The 19,478-nt window shown below is 42.5% G+C and overlaps 1 protein-coding gene across 1 annotated transcript; it reads right to left on the bottom strand.

Moving 5' to 3' along the window:
• Nucleotides 1–326: 326 nt before the first annotated feature.
• Nucleotides 327–18,149, bottom strand: brdt (bromodomain, testis-specific; the record flags this gene model as incomplete). The annotated part of the gene is made up of 18 exons (XM_079245727.1): nt 327–392; nt 485–704; nt 3,663–3,853; nt 3,944–4,035; nt 4,100–4,169; nt 6,543–6,613; nt 6,769–6,898; nt 6,972–7,027; nt 8,280–8,411; nt 8,554–9,017; nt 9,097–9,275; nt 9,352–9,543; nt 11,238–11,366; nt 11,461–11,808; nt 13,893–14,020; nt 16,551–16,686; nt 17,113–17,250; nt 17,958–18,149. The coding sequence occupies 18 exons, from the start codon at nt 18,147–18,149 to the stop codon at nt 327–329; spliced, it is 2,934 nt and encodes a 977-aa protein (XP_079101853.1).
• Nucleotides 18,150–19,478: the final 1,329 nt, after the last annotated feature.

Raw genomic sequence — 19,478 nt, 5'->3', positions numbered from 1 at the left:
ACAAACATTGTGGTGAAGGAGAAACTGACTTTAAGAACTGAACAACACTCCGAGGTGGCGTTCGCTGGCACTGCAGCAGCGTCCGGACACACAGCTTCACTCGTCATTTCTTCAGTTAAAGTGCTTCAAACCAGTCTGGACGAACTCCACAGTGCTTCAGTGCAGACATCCGACCCACAAACAGAGGGATCCGTTTGTGTAACACCCCCCTCCCTCCCTGCAGTTACATACATTCATATTTATTTTGTGCTCAACATCATCTTATTTTTGTTGGTCAGGACAGAAACATCTTATTAAATCCAGACAAACTGTTTTTCAGACAACTTTCAGTCCATGTTCAGCTCAAACGTAGTCATGATGTCCCACTGCATAGTCATGTCGATTCCAGACATCTAGACAGATGAAGGAAGCACACGGCAGTAAAAATGCAGTTCATAGCTTCAGACGTGAGAAAGGCCTTCATCGTTCAGGTCGGGGTACTCACCGCCTCCTGCCTGCGGCGCTCTTGCTCTTTTCTGCGGGCCAGCTCTCTCTCTCTGTCCACAGAGGGCTTGGAGGTTGGAAGTTGGCTTGGATTGGGACTGTTTTGGTGTTCGACGTGTTTAGGAACATTCAGGACAGCCTCAGCACAAATGCTGGCTAACAAATCAGAACAGTCTTTAACGGGCTGAGGGATCTGCTCTGGTCTACATGGGCCTGAAAGCCTGCAGAGAGACCATCTCAGTTATCTGGAGGTTGCTGGTTTTAATCGAGTTATTCAACAGTGGGATGTGGGCATGGAGTCATTCTGAATTTTGTTTTATTCATTTTTCAACCCCAATTCCAGAAACGTCCTCATGTTGTGTAAAGAATACAGAAGGTGGAAATGTCTGAAAACTATCAATTTTTCTGCCGCTTATCTGGGTCGGGTCGCGGGGAAGCCCAGACTTCCCTCTCCTCAGCCACATTTATCAGCTAATCAGGGGGATGCTGAGGCGGTACCAGGCTAGCCAAGAGAGATATAATCGATCCAGCGTGTCCTGGGTCTTCCCCGGGGTTTCCTCACCAGGGAGACGTCCAGGAGGCATCCTGACCAGATGCCCTATCCTCATCATCTTGTTCCCCTCGATGCGGAAGAGGCAGCGGCTCTACTGTGATCTCCTCCCGGATGGCCAAACTCCTCAACTTTCCTCTAAGGGAGAAGGTGTGATGTCATTTGTTTGGTCACGACCCACAGCTCATGACCATAGGTGAGGGTAGGAACGTAGATCGACTGGTAAATCGAGAGCTTCGCCTTCTGGCTCAGCTCCTTCTTCACCACGACAGACCGGCGCAGAGTCCGCATTACTGCAGACGCCGCACCGATCCGTCTGTCCATCTCATGCTTCACCCTTCCCTCACTCGGGAACAAGACCCCGACATGCAGGAACTCTTCCGCTTGAGGCAGGACCTCGTTCTGTAAACGCTGGAAGAGAAACGTCATCCTTTCCTCGTCTTATTCAGTAATCAAGCTGGTTGGCAGACATGGTCTCCGATCTTGCATTTTAAAGATGTACCCAATGTTTTCAGATGGTAAAAACATCTGGACTGCCGGCAGACCAGTCCAGGATGCAAACTTTCCTCCTGTAAAGCCGTGAAGTCATAGATGTCTATGAGTAGCAGCCATCAAGGTCTCTCCATAAAATTAAAGTCTGCAGCTTTTGGATGTTTCCTGCTGCAGCACCTGATTCAGATTTAGCCTCTGCACAACTGGAGACCCCTGTAATCTCAAACATCTCAACTTTCTTTCCAGACCACAGTTGTACATACAGCCCTGTAGTTGTGGAGATGCACGCCCTTTCAGACAGGAGGAAGAGGAGGGTAATGGGTCTACAGGCTTCAGCAGCACATGACAAGCCATTGAGGAGAGAAATTTAGTTTGAATGTTAGAGCAGGAAACATCAGTGGCGGGGAAGTCTGTGTCTAAGTGCAATGAACACGGTTTTTTTCAAACAAACTTGGTTCATTAAAATGAAATCTACAGAAATTCCAAAAACTGCAGGTCCCGTTTCCTCCACTAGGGCAGGGATGGACCACAGACTGTATAGAAAAGATGGGCGGAGCCTCCTTGACGTCACCCAGAGGTTTGTGACGAGCTGAACTGAAGCTCACTAGGCGGTTCCCACTGTCACCATATTGGCAACATCACACGTGTCGTCTCGCCACAAAAATACAAATATGGGCAAAGAGGTGGAGCTGAGGGGCTGTGAGCGTCATGGTGGATGATTGACATCAAGCGAACTTCGACCTTGCTAAGAGCTAACCCAGTGGTAAGCAGGGCTAAAGCTAAGTCGCGCTGTTAACCAGCTAAAAACCGCGGTTGCTCTACGTTCTTACATGAAGTGGGAGATCGGGTACCTGTCAATCAAATTGATTTTAAGGTTCTTTTAGTGGTTTATAAATGTCTTAATGGTCTTGGGCCTTCTTATTTATCTGACCTGCTTTAAAGTATGAGCCCTCGCGAACCCTGAGGTCCTCAGGTACCGGCCTTTTAGTTCTTCCGAAAGTTCGTACCAAAACATATGGCGAAGCCACATTTCAGTATTACAGGCCTCGCCTATGGAACAGCCTGCCTGAGGGCATCAGAGCTGCAGACTGTTGATGTTTTTACAAAAACGCTCAAGACCTACCTTTTTAGTTTAGCTTTTAACTAAGTTTTAAAATTCTTATATTAGCCTATATTTATCCTTCTTTTGAGTTTATTTGATTTTTTTAAATATATATTATATATATATATATATTCACTTACATATTTGTATAAATTTGATTATTTTTGGTAAGGATTTTACTTCTGTGTAGTAATCACTCCAGCTCTCTCCTCATTGGGGTCCTCTTCACCGAGGGCTGCCCCTGCTCTGACTGCATGGGTGTTGCTGTGGGGGCTGTTCCTGTTTGGGTGGTCGGGGTCCAGCGCTGCAGCCTTACAGTTTTAGCGTGGGTCCAATCTGCCTGGAATTGGGTGGCCCCCACGGTGACAGCTTGGGTGGTCGTGGGTATAGATGCACCCGGAGGATATTGTTTCCATATCTGGTGCACATGTACCTGGCCATTTGTCTTCTTTTAAATGCTATAGGGGCCAATAGGGCACAGGAGAGGGTGGTTGTGGGTGTGTGTAAGGGGACTGTGGCTGTATGTGTGTTTTATCTATTTGATGTAAATTGTTTTATTATGTGAAGCACTTTGTATTTTTTTTTTTTAAAGCACGAAAGGTGCTATAAAAATAAAGTTTGATTTGATCAGAAGGACATGCTCCTAAATATGCAGAACTTCAAGATTAAATTACTTTTAAACAGGCGAGTTAGAAAAAAATTCACTTCCCCCACTGTTGTCATGAAGGTAAACATGACCTATTAAACCAAAAATGGATGTTTATTTCCGCTGTAAACGTGTTTATTTCTGATGTGAAGTTGGTCTTTTTACATGGGACTCTATGGAGATTTGTTCTGTCGTGCAGCCCCTAGTATGAGGGGGGAACTGCAGCTTCTGGTACTTCTGCATAGGCTTCACTTTTAACCGCCGGAGGTTGCTGCTTGGAACAAACCCAAGATTAACGGTCATTGATTGAATGATTCATTTTACACAGCTTAGAGGATTTTCTGGAATTGAGGTTGGCAATGGATCTTAGTTCAGTTGAAGTTATGAACCTCTTTTCCGATGTTTCGCTCTCCTTGCTTTCATCCGTCGGTTTCTTCTTCAGAGCTTTCTCCCGTTCTTCTCTTTCCAGAGCGGTCTTACGGAAGTGCTGAAAGCTCTCTCTGGAGGATTTGATCAGAGCTGGGGTGACTGACTGCCTCACCAGTTTCCCCCACGACTCTGTGTTTTTCAGAAAAATGTCCTGCGACAGACGAATCACAGGACACCGTTTAACCTTACAGCTGAATTATAAACTGATTTGTGTCACGAGAAGAGAAGGAAAACATCAAACCTTTTTGGGAATTTGAGTTTTTTCGCTTTCAGTGGAGTTACTGGTGGCACTGGTTAGAGGACCGTCCGGAAAATCTTCACATTCTCTGAAAGCTGCAACAATCACTTTTAAAAGTGTTTGTTTATGATCATTTTAAAGCGTATCTGTAGCACTTACTGCAGCTCGTGTCAGGTTTAGACTCGTCTCTGGGAAGTGGGCTGCCTGCGAGTGGGGACAACACTGGAACCTGTAAAAGGGTGAAACTTTAGCATCACAAAGTTCAGGGATGAAAGTAAACAACTGTGCTGCTGTCAGGAAGATGCTTAAAGCAGAATCTTTTGTGATTGTCACAAACATCCAAACTCACCGTCCACTTATCAGGTTCACCCGTTTATTAACACAAACATCTAACCAGCCAATCACATGGCAGCAGCGCTTCATGATGAAGACGACTTGGTGAAGTTTAAACCGAGCATAAGGATGAGGAGGAAAGTGACTTCAAGGTGATAAAAATCCTGCCGTCAGGATCAACGCTTCAGGCTGCTGCTGGTGTAATGATGGGGGAAGGTTTTCTTGTCCCACTTTGGCCCCACATCATCTCCACCATGACGATGAGTTCACTGTCCTCCAACGGCTCCACAGTCACCAGATCCACATCCAGCAGAGCAGCTTTGGGACGTGGTGGAACGGGAGATTCTCATGGTGATGAGGTGGAACGGGAGATTCTCATCATGATTAGGTGGAACGGGAGATTCTCATGGTGATGAGGTGGAACGGGAGATTCTCATGGTGATGAGGTGGAACGGGAGATTCTCATGGTGATGAGGTGGAACGAGAGATTCTCATCACGATGAGGTGGAAGGCGAGATTCTCATTGTGATGAGGTGGAACGGGAGATTCTCATGATGATGAGGTGGAACGAGAGATTCTCATGGTGATGAGGTGGAACGGGAGATTCTCATGGTGATGAGGTGGAACGGGAGATTCTCATGGTGATGAGGTGGAACGGGAGATTCTCATGGTGATGAGGTGGAACGGGAGATTCTCATGGTGATGAGGTGGAACGGGAGATTCTCATGGTGATGAGGTGGAACGGGAGATTCTCATGGTGATGTGGTGGAACGGGAGATTCTCATGGTGATGAGGTGGAACGGGAGATTCTCATCGTGATTAGGTGGAACGGGAGATTCTCATGGTGATGAGGTGGAACGGGAGATTCTCATGGTGATGAGGTGGAACGGGAGATTCTCATGGTGATGAGGTGGAACGGGAGATTCTCATGGTGATGAGGTGGAACGGGAGATTCTCATGGTGATGAGGTGGAACGGGAGATTCTCATGGTGATGAGGTGGAACGGGAGATTCTCATGGTGATGAGGTGGAACGGGAGATTCTCATGGTGATGAGGTGGAACGGGAGATTCTCATGGTGATGAGGTGGAACGGGAGATTCTCATGGTGATGAGGTGGAACGGGAGATTCTCATGGTGATGTGGTGGAACGGGAGATTCTCATCATGATTAGGTGGAACGGGAGATTCTCATGGTGATGAGGTGGAACGGGAGATTCTCATGGTGATGAGGTGGAACGGGAGATTCTCATCATGATTAGGTGGAACGGGAGATTCTCATGGTGATGAGGTGGAACGGGAGATTCTCATGGTGATGAGGTGGAACGGGAGATTCTCATGGTGATGAGGTGGAACGGGAGATTCTCATGGTGATGAGGTGGAACGGGAGATTCTCATGGTGATGAGGTGGAACGGGAGATTCTCATCATGATGAGGTGGAACGGGAGATTCTCATGGTGATGAGGTGGAACGGGAGATTCTCATGGTGATGAGGTGGAACGGGAGATTCTCATGGTGATGAGGTGGAACGGGAGATTCTCATGGTGATGAGGTGGAACGGGAGATTCTCATGGTGATGAGGTGGAACGGGAGATTCTCATGGTGATGAGGTGGAACGGGAGATTCTCATCATGATGAGGTGGAACGGGAGATTCTCATGGTGATGAGGTGGAACGGGAGATTCTCATGGTGATGAGGTGGAACGGGAGATTCTCATGGTGATGAGGTGGAACGGGAGATTCTCATGGTGATGAGGTGGAACGGGAGATTCTCATCATGATGAGGTGGAACGGGAGATTCTCATCATGATGAGGTGGAACGGGAGATTCTCATGGTGATGAGGTGGAACGGGAGATTCTCATGGTGATGAGCAGCAACCCTGTGATGCTTCATGTTATTATACATTCTGAGGAATGTTCACAACATGTTGTTGGATCTGTCACAAAAATTTGCTGCAGTTCTGGATTAAAAAGGGATCCAAATCAGAACTACAAGGTGAACCTGATAAGCTGGATGGTGCATTCTTGCAAGTTAAAGTAGTTTTGCCCGTTTTGGGGTAAAGCCAGCCAACAAAATGACAAAATGAGATGGAGATTTAAAGATATGAAAACCCAAGAAGCCAAACTTTTATCCAGTTCAAATTTAGTGCTTCAGAGGAAGAAATAAAATATCTGCATTTTTTAAAAAAACATGTTTGGTTTTAATAAATAATATAAAAATAATATATAAGAAAAACATATAAAAGGTCACACTGAGCAGTTTTTTATAGTTACCTCAAACCTCGCCTCAGCCCAGTCTGGCAAAACTTCAGGAGAGGCCATGGGGGACAGGAGGGCAGAGAAATCTGCCAAACGGTTAATAACACGTCAAACATACACATGCAAGAGCTTCATGCAACATTACAAAGTGAAAAGAAGGAGCAGTAGTGGCTAAAATGTCTGTTAGTCCAATCAGGAATCAGAAAGGAGACATTTTAAGCTAAAAGGTAATAAAAATGACCTGGAGGAGAAAAAATCTGTTCGTCTGAGCTCTGATCTGCATCACGGTGAGTCACAGGTAGCGCTCCAGCCAAAGACTTTGATAAGTCTTTGTTCTCCAACAAGGGCTTACTGCTGGATTTATGAGCCACCTTCAAAGACAAGATGATCATAAAATGTCCAATCAGTCTGAGTATTGATTATTTAAACAGGAACTGTAAATACCTTTTTATTAACTTTTTGCCTCAAGTCTCCTGACTTGGTCTTCTTAGTATCTGGATCTGGAAAAGACACACGCTGATGATTGAGTCTCTCCAGCCAAATCCAACCGCTAAGAGTCCTAAAGACACGGAGACGGGCAGCTGCAGGGCCTTCCATCGTCACGCTGCATGACCAAGATCAAAGTTTGAACAACAGGAACAAATACAAGATGCCACCTGAATGATCCCAAAGATCCCAGAACATTACGTTGTCATGGTGATCCCATCTCCAGCAATCACAAGCTCACCCTGGCTGGAAAATGTGCAGAAATTAGGTCTGAAACTTTCCAGGAAATCTGCTTTTATACGTTTTTTCGACCGCAGCAACAAAAGGCTTCGCTGGTCGGAGGTCGAAACTGGAAAACCTCTTCTGCGTTGGAGATGAAACATTCGCAGACTGCTGCTGAACATTTTCATCTTACAGGCTGGAAGTGAAGGCTGGTTATAATCTGTGTCAGCTTTTATACAATAAATACTTAATAAAAATAAAACCTAAATTATACAACAAGTACATTAATAAAATAATTGTATGTAAATAAATAAACAAACACCTGCACAGAAGAAGAAAACTTCTGTCAAGAGAAACTTTAACACTTTTGTTCATTTCTTCAGAGAAAAACAGTTGAATCATGAAGACGGCGTTCACATCCAGACCCTGCAACACAACAGTACCATGAGCTTCCTTCCATTCTGGTGATTTTAGTCAACTCCTCACTTCTTATTCCTTTATACAGTTTAACACGTCATTTATACAAAATAAGCAAAGAAACCAACTGGTTTCTCTTACTGGTTTCCTTATGTCATGTGCTCCACACCCATCAGATAAAACCAGGATCAGTCTGTGTCTCTGATCCTCTGATCTTGTATTAAACGTAACAAGAAAATGAATTATTATTCTGCCAACCTGACGGAAGGAGAACGTTTCTTTTAATGGAATAAGGTGGTTTTTAAAAACACAAACATACCAGTGGTCATTTCATCCACATAAACTACAATAATAAATATAAATAAAGGCCTTCTGAAGGCACCATACTGCTTCACTATGGATCCATTACTCACACATAACGATGGAGGATTCCTGCGCAGCCACAGCGAGGTCAGCGTGATGACCAATCCCACCACTGACACATTCATACACCAGTAATGTGACTGGGGAAGCAGGATTCAGACTGCTAACCTGCTCTACCACTCAAACTTCTCCCCTTCACACACAGATAAAGAGCTTACAAGGTTGCGTTGCAGAAATAGGAAAACAAGGACGAGACGAGCTGACCTGGTTCAGAGTCGGTGCTGTCAGAGGAACTGGGGTCTGAACGACTCGTACTGGTGCTGCCTGCTGAACTGGAAGATGAAACATAGTCGTCGTTCAGGTGAGGCGGGCAGCTGCGATCAGGAAACGCCACAACTGCAACAGTTTACCAGACATGTGACTGAGATGTTGAAGCTTAAATGTCTGAATAAATGATCTAAAACTGAAAATAAATGCAGGAAAAGAGTTTGGGGAAACACAGCATCGTACAGATGAACATAAAGAATGCAGCTCTCACCGTGAGGCTTTTTATTCTTCAGCAAGTCGCTGCTGGTAAATGGTTTCGCTTCTTCCCTTTGTTTCTCCACCAGCGCTCCTCCTTCACACTTTAGTGGTTTTTCTAAGCGACAGGACAGACGGTCACTCTGCAGCTTCACCAGGAGTAAAACCTGGTTCAGGAGGGCTGAGCTGTGCTTACTCTTTCTGCTCTTGCTGCATTTCCTCAGACAAGCAGCAACAAAACTCTGCAGCACCCTCAGCGTGGACGTCTTCAGGATTTCAATGTTGACTTCAACGTCACTGGAAGTAGAATCTTGCAGACAGGACTCCCTGCGGCGAATGATGCTCACCAACTCGCCCAGTTTGTCGCCGGGCAGCTTGCCGATGTCCAGCTTCAGCTTCTTCTTCTCCTCGTAACACATCGGTACCGACGACATGTCATTCTCACATTTTACTCCATGGTTGTGACTTTTGCCTCCATGTCTTGAAAACAGATGCAGCATCTCGTGTGACTCGGCTGAAATGTGTTGGAAGCCACAGAAATAAGGTGGTTCTTACTTACGAAGCAGAACTCTTGCTGTTAGCCAGTTGTTCTATGATGGATTTGTACTGAGCAGATATGTCTTTAAGTCGAGCAAGATCCTTTTGTTTTGATCTTTTTTCTCTTTTCAGTTTCCCTTTCTTCCTTGTCTTCAGAGGGTCCTGGGTGAGTCTGGTCAGCTGGTTACTGACGGCTTCCAGCTGAAAAGCCATTAAAGGACATTTATGGAGGAAATGTGCTAAAATAAAAAGTGTTCGACCTGCGAGAAGAACCAACCCGTTCCTCCAGATGAGCCAGCTGCACAGCAACCACGTCTGATGAAGGCTCACACTCGGAGCTTTCACTTTCAGAGCTGGCCGACGTGTAGAGACTTCCCACTCGCTTCGGTTTCTTCTCGTCGCTCTGCAGAGACGTCGAGCATCGCTCTGCTTCGGCAGGGATCTTCAGGAAACGCGCCTCAAACACTTCCTGTTGTTGCAAACAGACAAGTGATGATAACCTTGTACTCTGACGCAGGAATGACCACATCGGCTACAGTTATATGATGTTTTTTTTAATTCTGAATTAATCATTCGGAATAAACTTATTCTCTTACGAGTTTACATGAAAATAATAATTCCAAATGAAGGCTTACATGAAACACGTCCTTAATTCCTCTTTAGAGCGGCGGGTTGGGAAGGGTTCTGATTGGACAGAGGGTGCACGTGACGTTTACCAGAAATAAACAAAGTTGGCTACCTGCTTCTCGTCTTTTCAGTCGTAACTTGTAAAAACTACATAATAAGTTCCAGTTTCACCGCTATTTTTATTATAAATGTGAAGTAGCAGCTCAACACCAGCATACTACTTCACTTTCTGCAGCAACTGAAAAAGAGAAGAAAGATAGACCACCGAACACGGGAGGCAAAACAAGGCGCATCATCGGGACAGGACACGGTAACGAGCATGCTCAGAACGACCGGAGTTAACTTAGAGAGGAATGAAGGTTTACATGACAGAAGAATTAAATAGTTCGGGATTAAAATGGGAATAAACCAGACACTTACATCGGGATTAAGTTTAATTCCTAATAGAAAGCTGCATTAGGAATTAAGTGGTCATTTTTCATCAGTTTAAAGTGGAATTAACTTTTATTCGGAATTAAACAGGAATTAAAACTCCCATGTAAACGCACGGAATCAGGTCTGAACAGTTACAGCAGAGCTTTTCAACTGTCCTGCAGGCTTTAACCATTTTTAATTCATTTATCCCATTTTAGTCTCAATTACTTTACATTTTTATCCGGTTTTAATTTTATCTAATTAATATATTTTTAAACCACTTCTCATCTGATTCAGCGTGCATTTAATTTATAAAGGATTTTTTCATCCTATTTGTCTGTTTTAGTGTATTTATTGTGTACTATTTCAGTCAGATTTATTTCCTACTACTTTTTTTTTTATCCTATTTTATTATTTAATGTATTTAATCTTTACCAAGTTTTAGTCCCTTTTTTTTTTTTTTTTTTTACACTTTAGGCTACAGAACCTTTGCAGATTTTCTCAGTGACTGCACCCTTTATTGACAGCTAATCCAGCATCATCTTTGTCCTGCCTCTTCTCTGAGATCTCTCCAGACAGTAAAAGTCAGTCTGGTCGTAACCCGCATCTCATCTCTTGTTCTGTCTTCTCTTTTCCTTTCTTCCTCCAAAGTCTTCTTGGGTTTCTGTGCAGGTTCACCACGTCTGGTGTGTTTATATCCGTTAGCTGGGGTGTGATGTGAAAGGCGAAAATCTACTTCCTGGATGAAATTTGCGGGTTCAACGCCTCAGTATGTTGCTAGGCAACGATGACTCCAGAGATAAACATAGAAGATATAAATGTGCCATCAAAGGAGTCAGTAACCAAAGTTTGACTGCATTTATCTCACTGATGGCGACTCATTGCTTCAGTTTACTTTTGACTCAATTTTACAAGTAAATAAAAGTGTGATTAAGCCGAGTGTGGTGGGGAAAGAGTTACTGCATTCTGCTCGTATCTTCTACTGAAAGATGACCTGTGAGAATTACTAGCTGCTGGTTATGAATAAGCAGAAAGAAAACAATGTGGGAGACTTCTGACGAGCAAACAGCGACACAAGAAACACATTTCAGCTCATTTTAGCCATAAAAACAAGAATAAAACCTGCAGCTTTCTTGCCATGTAGACAACCTCATGTGATGGTGGGTTGTATCTGTAGCAGTTGGAGAACATCAGCCTGACATCAGCAGCAAAGTCCTTTGCGTCTCCATACTCTCGTTCATCCATCTTTTTCTGAGGGAATTACAGCTTTCATTAGGAGATAAAACATCAGGTATTCAGATGAATCTGGTCTAACAACCAATGAGCATCGCCGTGGCTGTTTTACCCTGATGGTGCTGAGGTCCATAGGCTTCTGGATGATGTCATGGTAGTCATGCAAGCCCAAGGCCACCGCATCCACTGGCGTATAAAAGGGCCATGCGTACGCGTAGTGCCTCTTGGAGAGCATCTCCTTAAGGATACCATCGCAGTGCCGGAGCTGTTCAGGAAGTCTGGCCCGCTTGTCCTCAAATATGGGAAAGTCCCTCTTGGTAGACTTGATGGGCCTCCCGCTGCCACTCCTGCAGAACACCGTACAAAGTGCTGGAAGCTCCTCAGTGGTGGAAACTTCACTGCTGCTGCTGACCACGGAGGTGGACAGGGGGTCCACTTTCCTCTTCAAGCTCTTTTTATTCTGAATAATCAGACATAAGGGGGAGAAAGACTTGACCTGCCATTTCCTTCCCTTCATTTCAACATTTAAACTTCAGGTTTATCTGAATTTCTAAATCTTAAGCATGGAAAGAACAACGGATATGCTAAATGATACTAAAATGAACTGTATGGGGACACATGCGATCATAAATGAGGGTTTGATGTCAAGTAAGTCGTATTTTCCCACAAGGGAGACAGTTTCCCATCGGACATAGAGGAAGTGTGTGTCCGGGCTTTTGACATGTCGTATATAAATTATTTAGTAGCTAAGATGGAAGAGTTTTGCGTGGGTATGTACACATACATAAACGTGAGTATGTGTATATATTTTGAATGCAGATGTAAATGTAGTTGGTGTGTGTATGTACAGGAGATTATATATATCTATATCTATATATATATATATCTATATATATATATATATATATATATATATATATCTATATATATATATATCTATATATATATATGCAGGTACATGTATGTATAGGTTTATGTAAGAATGTATGTATGTATGTATGTAAGCAGGCATGGACATGCTTATCACCTGGTCTTTTGATATTCGCTTCTCAACTAAATATTTTAGAGTCAAATATGAGTACACACTTCACCCCCCCCCCCCCCCCCCCCCCTTTTTCTTTATATATCTGTCGTTGTTGTGTGATGTTGTGGGACTGTGTAGGTTGGTTGTTTTGAATACTTAAACTATTAATAAAATAAATAAATAAATTTTGGGTTTAAAAAAAAGACATATAAAATCATAGTTTATTTTAATAGAGTCAGTTTAATAGAAACTAACTTGTGATTTAAGAAGTCAGAGATGATAAATAAATCCTGTTTCCAGAAAAATTAGGACCTTGTCCTAAAAACAAACTTGAACCTGTTTCAACTTTTTATTCAAATAAACTAGAAAAAAAATGTATAAAAATATACATGTTCAGCCAATAAATTGCCTGTAATCTGTTTATTAAATGTGAAGTCTGATGAAACACTGCAGATAATCTGGGATTAGCCAGACGGCAGGGGATGGTTTGGCAGGTTTGGGAATGAACCAACCATGATGTGTTTTAGCTCATGATGGCATGAGCCAGTCGAACATCCATAGCTTCCATTAATATCTTCCTCACAGCTCGTTCAGGCATACAACATACATGCTGTCATGCAAACGCTCAGCTAAAGATTCAGCTGACATAGATAGAACATGAACACAGAGCGATTTAAAGCAGTTGGGTTAAACAAACTGGATCAGTTCATTGTTGAATGATGGTTACACCTGAAGTAACAGGAAGAGAACAAACATGAGAATCATCTCCACACGCAGCATGTTAACCGGATGATGCTGGTGGAGCGTCCAGCGCTGCACACTCCAACATTTCCACATCCTTCTGGAGAAAAATCTCATGTGATGCAGCCAATCAGGAGGACTGTGTGCCAGCCTGTGATTGGCTGTCAGCGTGTTGACAACTCGTACAGATCTACAGCATCTGCAGCACCTTAAGCTTGTTCACGTTGAATACAACATGTTTGTTAACAGATCCAAGCTAGTCTGACAGCCGTTGCAAAACTTAAAGCACCAACATTCACAACACCCCACATTCATTCCTGTTCAAACAAAAAGGACTTTTTCCTTTCAGTGTCGCCCCATGCAGCTCGGGATGGAGGACTGAACTGAATTTAGTTTTCTTATCCTTGAATTGGCTTGTATGAATTTTGATTGGATGACAATGAATTTGTCTGAATAGATTTATGTATTAATGATGTATACAAAGTACTGCAACATGAACCGGTGCTGTACAAATATAGATGGCATGAACATTCAGCTGCCAGCAGTGGTGGAAAGCAGCGCATGTGGGAAAGGGATGTTTGGCTTTGTTTCCATGCTATGATGATCAGACCGGAATACAGCTAATGTTGCTGACATCTAAAAGAAATACCCAAACAATATAAAACTGCATCTTCAAGCTGAGCTTCCATCTTACTCGGGTAAACAAGAACAACGTGGAGAAAGTTTTCCCTGTTAAATCCAGTTTAACCCATTAGAAACTTACTTTATTTTCGCCATACCTGCAGTTTGCATTCATTTCCTACTTTTGCATCGGTTTGTGCAGACGGTCGGATGGGAGGGTGGAGGTGAGGCTCATCGGGAGTGATGACTGCAGCTTCTGATGTCAGGGAACTCTGCTTTACTGCACCTGGATTGCAGGGAAACAGTCAAATACATGCTGAGAAACTGGCATTTTTTTTAAACAATGTAAAAACAAGACATCATGAAGGGTTGGCTGTACTCTGAAGCTGTGAAGCTCACAAACACACATTACATCAACAGAACCAAGTTCTGTAACCTCTCTGCGGCACGTTAAGCAGAATAAATCACCATCACTGCAGACGTTTGACCTGATTTTCAGCATTTAGAATAAAATCAGCAGCTCCAAAATGATCTGTATTCACCCCTGATGGATAAATTATTAAAACATAAAATTTCTACGTTCCTTAATATTGACTTATTTCATTTATAGAAGTAGAACAAAAAATATATAATAGAAATATTTTATGAAAATTTAATAGCATAATTTTCTTGTCCATTTATGACCGAGGTAAACTCTTCCTGAATAAGTGCAGTTGTACATGTTGATCTGTCTTTCCTGTCCTCTCCACCCCATCCAGTCGAGGCAGATGGCTGCCCTCCCTGAGCCGGGTTCTGCCGGAGGTTTTCTTCCTGTTAAAGGGGAGTTTTTTCCTTCCCACTGTCCCCTCGTGCAGCTCAGGATGGAGGATTGGATCCAAGTCATGACTCGATGCAATCAGTTGGTTTCTATTATAGGATATGTATGAATTGGCTTGAAGTAATGTGTATGTTGATTCGTGTATGTAAAGTGTCCTGTAACAACATTGTTGTGAAGTGGCGCTGTACAAATAAAGTGAATAAACTTGGTAATAATGTGAATATATGAAATTTTATATTAGTTTATTCTTCAGTGAGTGGCAGTGGCTCATAATGTCCACTGAAGTGGCTAAACTGCAAATAAACCATCTTCACTACAAATATACTAGAAAACAGCCTTTAGATAGACGTCCACTCTAGCGCAAATCTTCAGAGCGAGTCTTCCACCACTTACCAAACCAGTACACATGGCTTGCAGAGATTTAGTGGTGGGACTGGTCCTAACCACTCGCTGAGCCTGCTAATGTCCGAGTTGACATTAAACTCTGCATTGGTCTGATAATTAGTCATTGATTTCAGTCGGGTGTGTTGCGGCAGGAAAACGTCCAACACTTGCAGGACTGAGACCCTGGAGGACCGGAGTTCCCCACCCTGCCCTAGAGAGAACTGGAGAACTGGGACTGAAAACCGAACTACCGGTTTGAGACCTGGATCAGGCGAGGAAGACCATGAAAAGGGTTGAACTCCTTTAAACCCTTTGCAGCTGACCGCGGTAACACCAGTCAGCTGGACTGGTTCAGGTGCGCTGTTTCTGAAGCGTCCCAGAAGCGCCTCCGCTTTCTGCTTCTCGAAAACACGTGTCGGTTCTATATTTTTGCCACTTGTCTCCTTAAAACCTCAATCCAGAGCAGATCGGATCATCCAGGCAGAAAATCAGCTGATGAAAACCAAAGTGGATCTAACCAGTTAAAGACTACATTTCCACTTTGGACGCATTTTACTCTGAAACATCAACATATCTTCATCACCGGCGGCACCAAGCTGTTAGGTGAGACACAGCTTCTCTTAATAAATGACTACGTGGAAAACATTTACCTTGGAGGAGGAAAGCTACGGTGTTTTATAACCACACATCCCGACTATAAAGAAATAAAGAGCAGGAAACCGGTCAAACTGTGCCTGCTTTTTAATTGCTGGTTTATTCTTCAGTTTAAGGCGGTTTCAGTCAGCCGACACCAGCTACAACACGATGACTAAATCCTCATGAACCGCGACTCAGACGTTCTGCTCTGAAACTCTGCTGGTGAACATGTCGATGTTTACTGCAACTGGTAGAGGTAGAGGTAATTATGCCACAATATAAATCTCTCTTTGTGAAGCATCAATATCATATTTTTCCATAAACATTTATCATTTTATAAATACTTGCAGCAGGAGGCTGGAAAATATCTTTCAGGGACAATTTAGTTCAAGTAACCGCATAAAAACTTAGAGATAATTAAAACTTCACATTTTCCCTTCATTTTAAAGCAAAGCACATGCATTTGGTTTCAGTCAGCCGACACCAGCTACAACACGATGACTAAATCCTCATGAACCGCGACTCAGACGTTCTGCTCTGAAACTCTGCTGGTGAAATATGGTGCAGCACGGAAAGCTCGGTGCAGCCGCTCCGCAGCGCTTCCATAACGCTTCAGCGCTCATGGATCTTGTGGTAAGACTCATTACAGCATTTAAAAATGATCATTTTGATCTCAGAAAAGAAAACTGACTGAATTTCATCCCTAGTTGGACGTGCATCTGACCACCTGAGGTGCACATGTGTGCCAGAGCACCTCTGGTTCACCCTGCTACAACTTGTGAAAGCTTCAGACAGTGAGACAGGGTGACTGTTCTGGCTTGGATTGTAGGCATTATGTCTATAAACCTGTGTTTTTGTCAAGCAAAGGCGACTTTTGCTCTACCTTAAAGGCAACTTGTCAGCCGGCATGCTTGGGATTTTCCCCCCCACAGTTTAACTGCGAATAATGTCAGATAAGTCAGAGCCCTCATGCACACACCTGTGCTGGCCTTTCTTCCCTTCACTGGCTCCTGCATACTGGGTGCTGGAACCAACTCTTCTTTGGGCATCTGGGCTAATTTCTGCAAAAAAAACTTTTCCAGAGTCTGTGCCATAAACACAATGTCATCACCAGGCTGTGGAGTAAAAAACAAGGTGAAGCAGCATGAATCCATTTAGTTTGTCTGTTATAACAGTTTTATTTCAGTACAAACAGAAAATAAATTGACCAGTTTACCGCTATGTACTTGTTCAAGGTGTTAAACCAGAGGTGTCCAGCTCCGGTCCTCGAGGGCCAGAATCCTGCAGGTTTTCTATGTATCCCTGCTCAGACACACCTGATTCAAATTAATTAGTAGTAGAGCTTAATCAGTTGTGCACGTCATTGGCTGTTTGATCCATTTAGTGGAAGCTAGATGTGTTGGAACAGGAATACATTGGAAACCTGCAGGACAGCGGCCCTCGAGGACCGGCTTTGGACACACCTGTGTTAAGCGGATTTTAATGCTCAGTTTTACAGTATAACATTTTTAAAAAAAAAAAAAAAAAAACGAATTTCTTACCCGGTTGTAGACGTAGCAGTTTGCAAACATTGTGTTAAAGTCTTTTATACATTCTTCTGCTTCCCAGTAGTACCGGTTCTGGAGTCTCTTCTTAATGGTACTCAAATCCATCGGACTGCTAATAACTGAATAATAATCCTGAAAAACAACAGACACACACTGTAATGTTTACAGCAGGGCTGTCCAGCTTCAGGACACAGACCTGCAGCTGTATCCCTGCGCCAACACACCTGACTCATCATACAGTTGTCCTCATATTTATTCATACCCTTTCATTAAAGAAGGAAAAAAAACATTTCACAACAGGAAAACTTATTTCAATAGAAACATTTTTTAAAGCAAAAAAGATAATTTATTACATATTCCATCAATCATAAACTAATATTTTGTTAAACAATCCTTTAATGTTTCCACTCCAGTCAGGTGTTTTCTGTTCCTCTCAGTCAGACTTCTGGTGCAGAACAGGTGCTGTTGACAGGTATTTTGTCCCGTTATTAAACAGAAAAGTGCTCTAATTTGTCCAGGAACAATTTTTTTTTTTTTTTTTAAATCCTTCTTCAACTCAATTAAATGAAAAAATAGTGTCTATTACTAAATGACATTTTTGCAAATTTTTAGTTATTGTTCCTTTTTTAAGTCTCCAGTTATTTGAGTGACTGTTGTAAATTCAGCCTTTTCTTTAATGAAACAACATGAATACATATAAGCACAACTGTAAAAGGACCTAAAAGCTGATGAAGTTCTGCACAATGATGGGCTCATCTGAGTCAGGTGTGCTGGAGCAGGGATACACCTGGAGGACTGTGGTGAAGCTGGACAGCACTGATTTACAGCTTCCTACTTACTGGAAGGTGCAGTGCCACTGCATCAACCGGCTGCTGGAAAGGCCATGAATACTGATGCCTCCATAATGCTTTGATCACCACTTTCTCCAGATACTGGAGCCGATTGGTTACACGCCCAGGCTTCTTGGGATCGATGACCTCTGGTGGAGGCGGGTTTCCACTTACAGTGGAGCTCACTTTCACATCAGACATGCTGTTGTCCACACAATGAAGGTAGAAACTGCCTGGAGGATGCTTTGCTGCAACGTGGAGCTCATCACACACACATTTCTGTACGAGGACAGGAAGGAATTAAAACCTCTTATGCAGCATCGCTACTAATGTAAACATGTCGATGTTTACTGCAACTGGTAGAGGTAGAGGTAATTATGCCACAATATAAATCTCTCTTTGTGAAGCATCAATATCATATTTTTCCATAAACATTTATCATTTTATAAATACTTGCAGCAGGAGGCTGGAAAATATCTTTCAGGGACAATTTAGTTCAAGTAACCGCATAAAAACTTAGAGATAATTAAAACTTCACATTTTCCCTTCATTTTAAAGCAAAGCACATGCATTTTATCATGTTTATATCTAATAAAAGTCGTATATTCAGAAGGGCAGTCTGAACATATTGTCTCAGTGTTTACAGTTAAATTTGAGATTTTTAAGATGGACATATTTATACAGAATCTTATGTCCTAAAACTCCATATAAAACTGTTTTTATTATATATTTTTATTTATACCAAATCTTTGCTGTTGCTTTTTTGGCTTATTTACTTGTAAACATTCATTCCAACATGTAGATCAAAATGATTAACAAAGAGTCAATAACTGGCCCAAAATAAGACACAAAGAGGACATTTATTTTGAAACTAACCACCTCTCCAACAATAAATACTTATTAAACAGCTTTAAAGTCTCACTGATATTCCAGCTGACTCACAGCGCCACCTGCAGCATCTTTTAGGATCTGCTTTTCATCAACAAAAGAAGTACAAATGTTTTCTGCCTTCTTTAATTGCATCAGCATTGTTGGTATTATGTCATAGTATCTACATATTCCTATTCAAATAACCTGCTCTTCTAACTGGATACATGGAAGCAGATCACCCTTCATCCAGGCGATGAGGGTCCTAAAAGCTTGTACAGACCATAGACGTCTTATATACATGGAAGCTGCGTCGTATCACGCTGCCTATACGAGCTGATGTCTCATCGCGCCGCCATCTTGGATGGGTCTCCAATGCGCTGCCAATGCATTTATTTGTAAGGTGTAGGCCCAACCACAACAAAAACTTCACCAATTTTTACCCGATTTTTGATACAGTTTGGTTTGTTACAAAGGACAGAGATATTGTTATGATACAGATCACTGTAAAACATTAAGAACTGCATGCTTTTATGCTAAAATATATTTTATAATGCTATTTAACTAAGACATAAGGTAGCTACAATATAAATAAATGTATAAATTAATTTGATACTAACATGTTTGATTGTTTATTGATGCATTTGGATTTGTCTATCTTTT

This window comes from Telmatherina bonti, assembly GCF_933228915.1.
Source record: "Telmatherina bonti genome assembly, chromosome: 8".
NCBI lineage: Eukaryota > Metazoa > Chordata > Actinopteri > Atheriniformes > Telmatherinidae > Telmatherina > Telmatherina bonti.
Note: the sequence above shows the minus strand (reverse complement) of the source record. Positions and strands in the feature narration are given on the sequence as shown.